This window comes from Myxocyprinus asiaticus, chromosome 11 (genome assembly GCF_019703515.2).
Source record: "Myxocyprinus asiaticus isolate MX2 ecotype Aquarium Trade chromosome 11, UBuf_Myxa_2, whole genome shotgun sequence".
Classification (NCBI taxonomy): Eukaryota; Metazoa; Chordata; class Actinopteri; order Cypriniformes; family Catostomidae; genus Myxocyprinus; species Myxocyprinus asiaticus.
This window is the reverse complement of record NC_059354.1, coordinates 32,439,350-32,447,331: the sequence shown is the minus strand read 5'-3', so window position 1 is coordinate 32,447,331 and position 7,982 is coordinate 32,439,350. Positions and strand designations below refer to the sequence as shown.

Here is a 7,982-nt window from a genome sequence, read left to right as displayed (position 1 = left end):
AAGGAGCAAGCAGAGTTAGAGGCAGGACAAAAGAAGTTCTATAGACGGCCATATACATATATTTTAATGGTTTTGGAAGGCCTGTAGTTGGGGGAAACAATAGCAGCGAGGGCGGACATGACAGCGTAGTGATGGAGCCCCCTTTAAGCAAGAGGAATTCGGCGATAAGATTAGCGGATTTGGCATCGACTCAAGCCCTTCCTCATCAGAATATGACAGGCTTCCTGGGGATAGGGGGGCATCACCCACACTCCCACCATGCCCACCTCCACCCTGGGGAGATGGGCAACGACCCCGGAGTGGCTCTCACTCCATTTGGACCTGAGCACATGGCACAGACCAATGCTCTCAAACTTAGTCCCTCTCAGCCTGTTCAAAGCCATCCCGAAGCCCAGACCGCGGCGTCTTTCACGTCTTCTCAGACCACAGTTGGTTTCCCCGTGGCTCACCCCCACACAGGCTACACCTCCAGCAGGGACTTCATCCTCAGGAGAGAGCTCTCAGCCTCTGCTATGCATGCACTTGGCGACCAGCATAGTTCCGCCTCCTCCCCTCATCACCATGGCATGTTCATTTCCCCAACAGGTGCTTATGGGCACGCGGAAGGTGGTGCCCATCCACTTTTCTCTGGACTGCACGAGCAAGCGGCCCCAGGTGCCCATCACCATCATGCCCTCAACGGGCAGATGCGTCTGGGTCTGCCGGGGGACATCTACGGCAGGCCAGAGCACTTCGGCCACAGGCCCGAGCACTATGGATCTTCTTCTCTCCACAGCTACAACTCCATGAACTTAAATGTGAACCTCGCCACGGCTCCACACGGAGCCACGGGGGCGTTTTTGCGATACATGCGGCAGCCCATCAAGCAAGAGTTAATCTGCAAGTGGATTGATCAAGAGCAGACCTCCAAGAAGCCATGCTCCAAAACTTTTAGCACCATGCACGAGCTCGTGAACCACGTTACGGTGGAGCACGTCGGAGGACCGGAGCAGAGCAGTCACGTCTGCTTCTGGGAAGAGTGTCCGCGCGAGGGAAAGGCGTTCAAAGCCAAGTACAAACTGATCAATCACATCCGCGTGCACACGGGAGAGAAACCGTTCCCGTGTCCATTTCCCGGTTGTGGAAAAGTATTTGCGCGCTCGGAAAATCTCAAGATTCATAAGAGGACGCACACAGGTAAGCCAAAAGTGCACAAAAATTACTTTACTCACAGAAAAACGTGTTGATATATATCTATGGAAGAATGTGTGTTGTACTACGTAGTAATCGATTTGTGTTGACATGTAGGCTACCAGCTTTATGAGGGAAAATAATCACTTTCTTCTCCCCCCTCCCCATGCACAAATTTCCCCTCTTCATAACCAAGGGAAGAGGGTTATTTGTTTACATTGTGTATTCTTCTGCTTCGCGTCTTTGCCAAGCTAAAGTTTCGGCGTAGAAATAATTAATTTATGTTGCTTAGTCTCATGCATTATTTTTTGCGAATGCAATTAGAAGTGCATACGAATTCAGTTGTAGATTCTACAAATACAACGCATTAGAACAAATTTTCACCCTGATTGCAAATGTTTCACCCTGACTGCTTTGATGCTGAATAGTTTACTCTAGGAGAAGAGATCAGGCTGCAGTTATGACTGCATGTTTCACAATTTGATGCTATTGTGTTTAGAGCAAAACAAGCACGAATAGTTACATCAGACTACAGGCAAAATAATGGCCAGAGGTTATGCTTGAGCATTTTGCACGTGGTGGTCTCTATTATAGCCACAGATAACTGCAAACAGATTAAATAAGTCCATACCAATGTTAATATGGAAAGTGTGCCACTGCCAGCCATGGTGCCAAACTATGCTGCCATTGCTCTTGGCATTTTTGCAGGGCAAGGAAGGCCTCTGCTTCTGGTGTTCCTCTTATGTCTGTATTCTAACACAATTATTTAAAACATGTAAGCTTCATATTAGACAGTTATTTTAAATATGTATACAAGCTCTTTCTCCTGTCAGTACTAACATCTACTAATTAACCTGAACCCATTATAAAGTTTCTTGGTATGCGAGAGAAGTGTGAGAGAGTACAAGACATTTTGTTATTGCCAGCTGTAAAGCAGTTGCATTGATAGTTTGGGATACTATTTGATGGAATTATATTTACCATGCACAACGTGCTGACATGATCTGCCCTCTGAATATACAGGCTAGCCTGTCAAACTCACCTAGATTTAGAATTCTGTGCACATTGTGGTATCTCGAATAAATAGTGAAATATGAGTAAAAAGTCAGTTATTGCATTTTTTTTTTTTTTTTTTTTTATTTTAATTTTTTTTTTTTTAATAAGCCAATTTTCCCGGTAGGATACAGTGAACAAATTACTACGTTTAATGTATTTTTACATGAGATCATTTTGATATCTCGAAAAGCCAGGTCATTTCTTTCACTCCAGGCAATCTGATAAATCCTCATATGGACGGCCAACATGTTTTAGTGTAGTTGAACTGCATGAGTCAGTGGTACATCCAGTAAAAAATAATAATAATAATAAAATAAAATATATAATCTTGGATCCACTTTTGCACACTTCAGTAGGTGAGAACTGCCTACGTTTACAGAGTGTGGTGTACCTGAAGCATATGTAATATCTCCATATGCTATAGCAGGAAATAATAAGCTGCTGTGGAGTTATATCTCAAAGTGTTTTGATTCTCTAAACGAAACCACCAATCACTGAATGCATATTATTAATGCTGTTTTCAAGGCGATGCATTGGCAAAATACTTTGGTCGCCCATCCATTGCTACTGGTTACTAAGCATAAATGAGCTCTTATTTTCTAATGAGCAAAAATCTTCCCTGGACCTAATGATTTAAAAAGTACACGGATGATTTCTTCACCACATTTTCTCCCAATTTTTGTTATCTCCTAGGCGAGAAGCCGTTCAAATGCGAGTTTGAAGGCTGTGACAGGAAATTTGCCAACAGCAGTGACAGGAAGAAGCACTCTCACGTCCACACGAGTGATAAGCCTTACTTCTGTAAAGTGAGGGGATGTGACAAGTCGTACACACACCCGAGCTCTCTGCGCAAACACATGAAGGTTCACTGCAAGTCTCCTCCGCCCCCTTCCTCCAACACAGGCTCCTCTTACCAGCCATCGTCCACGACGATCGGTGATACCCTCTCACCAAACCTGGAGCCCCACAGGAACCGTTCATCGAACCTTTCGCCTCAGGTGACCAACCTAAACGAGTGGTACGTGTGCCATGGGAGTGCTGGAGCAAACAATCTACACACTCCCTCCAGCGACGTGCCAACGTCGGAATCTGACGACGAGGACACTTTCAGACACACAGATCCAAGGGCAATGCTCTGATGTGAACAGCAAGGAATATATTCATGATGAATGGTCCCTATTTAATAATAATAAATAAATAAATAAATAAATGTAAAAAATATCACAATTCAAGCGTTCCATTTGAAAGGACATGGAACCTCGTATGGATGTCAGAGGGTGAAAGAGATTTTGCCACCAGTTTGCCCTTAAAACTTGCTCAGAGCATTGATGCAATTTATGTTCCCTATGATGATGATAACATAAGTAGTTACGTGCAAAATGAATTGTGAAATTTCGAAATCAAACATGAAATTATTGACTTTTCCATTTTTTTAAGATTGTACCTGACTTTTCATAAAATAATTGAGCTCAAAATAATTATTATGTTTATTTTTATTTTTTATTTTTTTTTTACATTACAACCCCTTCGTTGCAGAGAAATCTTTTATAGAAAAGCATTTTACACGTTAAATGTCTAAGGGGCATTGTTTAGAGTTTGGGAAAAAGTGCAGTGATAATAAATTGAGTTTTACTTGTATATTGTCAGTGTCAAAGAAAAAAAAAACGAGTTTTAAATGGGTTGAGTCTTTGTTAAATTTTATACCAATAACCGTGGTCAGGACGGTTTTGTGATATTTATTTAAATCTATATTTTATGCAAAATCAATGTAACTCTGATTAAAGAGTACGAATATGTCCTTTGAGACCCTAAATACTGTATTATTGACAGGCCTATCCCTGACTGATTTGTAAATAGTATCTGGTATTGATGCTTGTGAATGTTGTTGTAGAGTCTCGACGAGTTTTGTACATTGTAATTTATTTGTTGGTATTAATGTTGCTCTGGAAGTACAGATACACCAAAGAATAATATAATTTTGGTGAAATTATTATTATTATTATTATTATTTTCGTGTTCTGTAAAAAAAAAAGGGGTCTTACTTGAATAGGCTCTATAATGTGAAGAATCTTTCGCATGACCCGTGTAGTAACTCTTTCTGTTGAGGTGCATGATGGTATTAATGGAATTACTTAAAGTTGTGAAGACATGTGATGTTTGTGTAGAAATATATGGAAAACTTGAATAAAAGGCAGGACTTACACACTCACTATTAAATGACCAACAACGTAACAGACAATGCTAGAAAACTGTGCTATTTCCCAACGAATGACCAATTATTTATTTTCTGAATTTCTGCTGAATAAAATATTCCCTCTGCTCTTTCAAATGGTAAAACGTATCACTTGTTTATAAAGCACGTTATGAAAGGAAGAATAGCACAAATCCATCAATAGATGAATCATTCATGGGAATATAAGACACCAAAGATGCCAGACAATAAGGAGAATCTTGTATGGTGAAAATGAAACAAAATCCCCCGTCTAATTTCCTTGTTTAAAACACACAATCACACTTTCAAAGTGCCCCCTGTCCAAGACTGTAGACTCAGAACTGACCAGCGCAAGTCCTGCACCACTTCAAAGAGATCCACTTCAGAACGAAAGACTGCACGGTGCGATTTCTACAGGGCCATTTGAATATTTTTAGTAGAAAAAAATACAAACTACTACTAAAGAGTCAAACATCAAAGCATGATGCCTCTCCCATGAATCACCTTCTCCTTTTAAATCAGCAAACGCAATAATATTGTGTAACAGAGCAACATTTCATTTAGCGGTTTTTGTGCGAGAAAACTGTATCAAGTCCTATTATGCTTCATAAGAGAACACCAAAAGAAAAAGAATAGAAATGTCATGCTAACGAACATTAATACACGCCTCATATTGCGTTACACCCTTCAATGGAATATAAAGCATGTACGCTGGTGCGCCTTTGGATGTTGTAAATCTACCTTTTTGTGTCAGTGAAACGCCCCATAAATAAAGCGAAGTTCAAGTGCACTTCATAAACTGTGTGTGTGTGTGTGTGTGTGTGTGTGTGTGTGTGTGTGTGTGTGTGTGTGTGTGTGTGTGTGTGTGTTTACCAGACACTGGAAACAGGCAACTTCAATTGGAAACACTCTATTAAGATACAGTCGCACTGACCTTTAGTTTCATGCTATGTTAGAGCAGCCAATTCGCACTTCGTCAGAATCGCTCATATTTTTTGTTCCCAAATCTTTGAAATCACTCCTGCGCATTAAGGTTTACTTTGGAAATACAATCTTTTGTCCGCAAACTATTATTTTCCCGAAGAAAGAATGATCTTCTATTTATTCAAAACAAGTGCCTTTTGAATAGTGCAAAATAAACATGGTGAAAAATAACCAAAGAGACAATCCTTTCGGAATGAAAAGGGGGGAGTTCATAAAAGCTGCAGCAGTCACAGCTGAATGGGAGACGCTTTGAAGTAGAACTTATTATCTGAGGCATACTTTTCGGTCGTCCTAACGACGCTATTGAATCGCAAAGCTACCCCCTTTGTCAGCGATTTGTTCTCCTTTAGTGCAATGCCCGTGGAAATCACTTACATGGTCTACCTTAACATGCAGCCTGCAAATCAGTAACTCTAAGAGTCAGACTTTCAGACGCCACTTTTCAAAAGACAAAGCAGAAGTCAGTGTGAAAACGGCAGCGACTTCTCCCTCGTTTTGCCTTTATTGGACAGAATGATCACATCAGAGGAGTCTGTTTATAAGTCAGATTTCACACCGTCAGCTTCTTGTTATTCGTTTGACTAGGGTTCAGAAATAGCCAAGTCATTGTGCATCCCTCTTTTCTTTGCGACGCAAAAGTAGAGCTTTTGAAGAATTCAGAGAAAAGAAAAAGAAAACATGCATCAGTTTAATCATCATATTCTCCATTAGGAAAATGCACTTTACGCTTTATCTGTTTGAACATACATATGTTTAACTCACACTGCCAGACTTCATCTGAGAACGTGCAAAGTCTCAGAGGTAAATGACGGCACTAATGGAATATTTGTCATGAGGTGTTTTGGTGTCTGGGGAGAGAGAGGCGTTATGAAACACGTGTATTAAATATTGAAAGACACAAACATAATTAAAAATCTTATTAAACGCATTATGCGTGGTGGTTTTCATTTATCTTTTGGTTTAGTCACCCTCTAAGCTAGTGATTATTAAACTTGTATAGTTATCATCCAAGTTAAGAATGAATCATTTTTTTGTTCATAAAAAAAAAAAAAAACGATTGGTAGCTAGTTTACATCGACAGATCTGCTGTTTAAATCACAAATATTGTGAACTACATGATGAATGTTACTTATGTAAACTCATAGGTGATTAGCATTTTATTTGTAGAATTATATGACAACTTAATTTATAAATGGTTTAATCATTTAATCAAAAAAATAAATAAATAGGCTACAAGCACGTAAATAAACGTATAAAAATGGAGACGTTATTGAAAACACAGGAAATCTATCTTATAAAAGTCTAAACCAAGTGATTTGTCAGCCGGACTTTTGCAAAGACAACCACGAAATAATTGTCCACAAGTAAACATGCGTTAAACACGTTTAAAAGAGCACAACTAAACTCTTCTCGTCCATTCCATTTCAAAATAAAAACAACATCCATGTATGGGTTGCGCTTTAAACATCCGTTGAGTGTTTGACCACGCTATGCTTTGAAGACCAAGAAAACTGGGCACATATTCATCCTCCAGTCCAGGCACTCTGCCAAACTCTTCCGAGCACCCTACCTGCCTACTATCTTAAGTTTCCCGAATAAGCGAGAAAACAACCCAGTTGCATCTGCAAGGCAGCTTGTTTCCTCTCTGCACTCTGAGATTTTACTTTAAAACACGGAGAGGAAAACTTTTGATGCATGGATGCGAAAACTCGTGGGGTGTTCATACAGTGCAACGTAAGTACGTGTTTATGAGCTCAAATCTAGAAAAAAAAAGGATATAGTATACTTTTCGCGTTTAGTGCAGTTATTGATGGGGCGTTGTGCTTCTGCTTCTTGCATGTGCGAAGATGATGTTGTTAAGAAAGTTTGCCGTCCCATTCGGTTAGAGGCCGGATGAGTAGGCTAGTTGTTTGCTATTTGCTCTGAAAGCTCAAGCCCGACTCAGACAGCTGTGAGTTCACCTATTAGCCCCGATGTCTTTCCCAAAAGATTGCTTGAGTTAAACATCTGACAATGAGCGCTCAGGGGTGCCGCTCGCCTGACCTCCACTCGCTTTTAATAGTTTCATAGAAACTTCATTAAATCAATTACTATACAAGCACATCATCATTTATTTGTACTTAGGCTATCTCTAGAAAGATTCCTTGGTAAGTCATTAATAAACACTATAGAATGCTTAACATATCAGTAGTTCATGTAGCCTACATTCAAAGATTAAAATATACGAATCAAAGGTCATTGCATTTCCATATATTTGATTGCAGAAAATGATCCGATGTTAAAGTTATCCAACAGTGAACTTTTTTTGTTTTGTTGTTGTTGTTGTTGTTTTTGCTTGCTTACGACTATATAACTCCATACAGACTATGCATGTTTTAAGAACTGAGAAACTTGTGGCTTGGAATGGAAAACATGATTTGGCTGCTTCAGTATAAGGTCAACCGCATACTGTATTCACGTTGGAGATTAAAGTTTCTTGCGGCATATTTAGATTTAATGCTGGTAATATTAAAAGTTTTTAAATGAGTGTGGTATGCAGCCATGCCCGGTATGACTGAAC

At 39.7% G+C, this 7,982-nt stretch overlaps 1 protein-coding gene across 1 annotated transcript; it reads left to right on the top strand.

Moving 5' to 3' along the window:
- LOC127447715 (zinc finger protein ZIC 5-like) lies at positions 1-5,242 on the top strand. Its single transcript, XM_051709755.1, has 2 exons — positions 1-1,176; positions 2,920-5,242. The coding sequence occupies exons 1-2, from the start codon at positions 132-134 to the stop codon at positions 3,363-3,365; spliced, it is 1,491 nt and encodes a 496-aa protein (XP_051565715.1). The 5' UTR covers positions 1-131; the 3' UTR covers positions 3,366-5,242.
- The last annotated feature ends 2,740 nt before the right edge of the window (positions 5,243-7,982 follow it).

Excerpts from the sequence above, each read along its gene's own strand:
- LOC127447715 (XM_051709755.1), top strand. The coding sequence starts at position 132 with ATGGAGCCCCCTTTAAGCAAGAGGAATTCGGCGATAAGATTAGCGGAT. Across the intron at positions 1,177-2,919 it reads TCATAAGAGGACGCACACAG|GCGAGAAGCCGTTCAAATGC; the intron begins GTAAGCCAAAAG and ends GTTATCTCCTAG.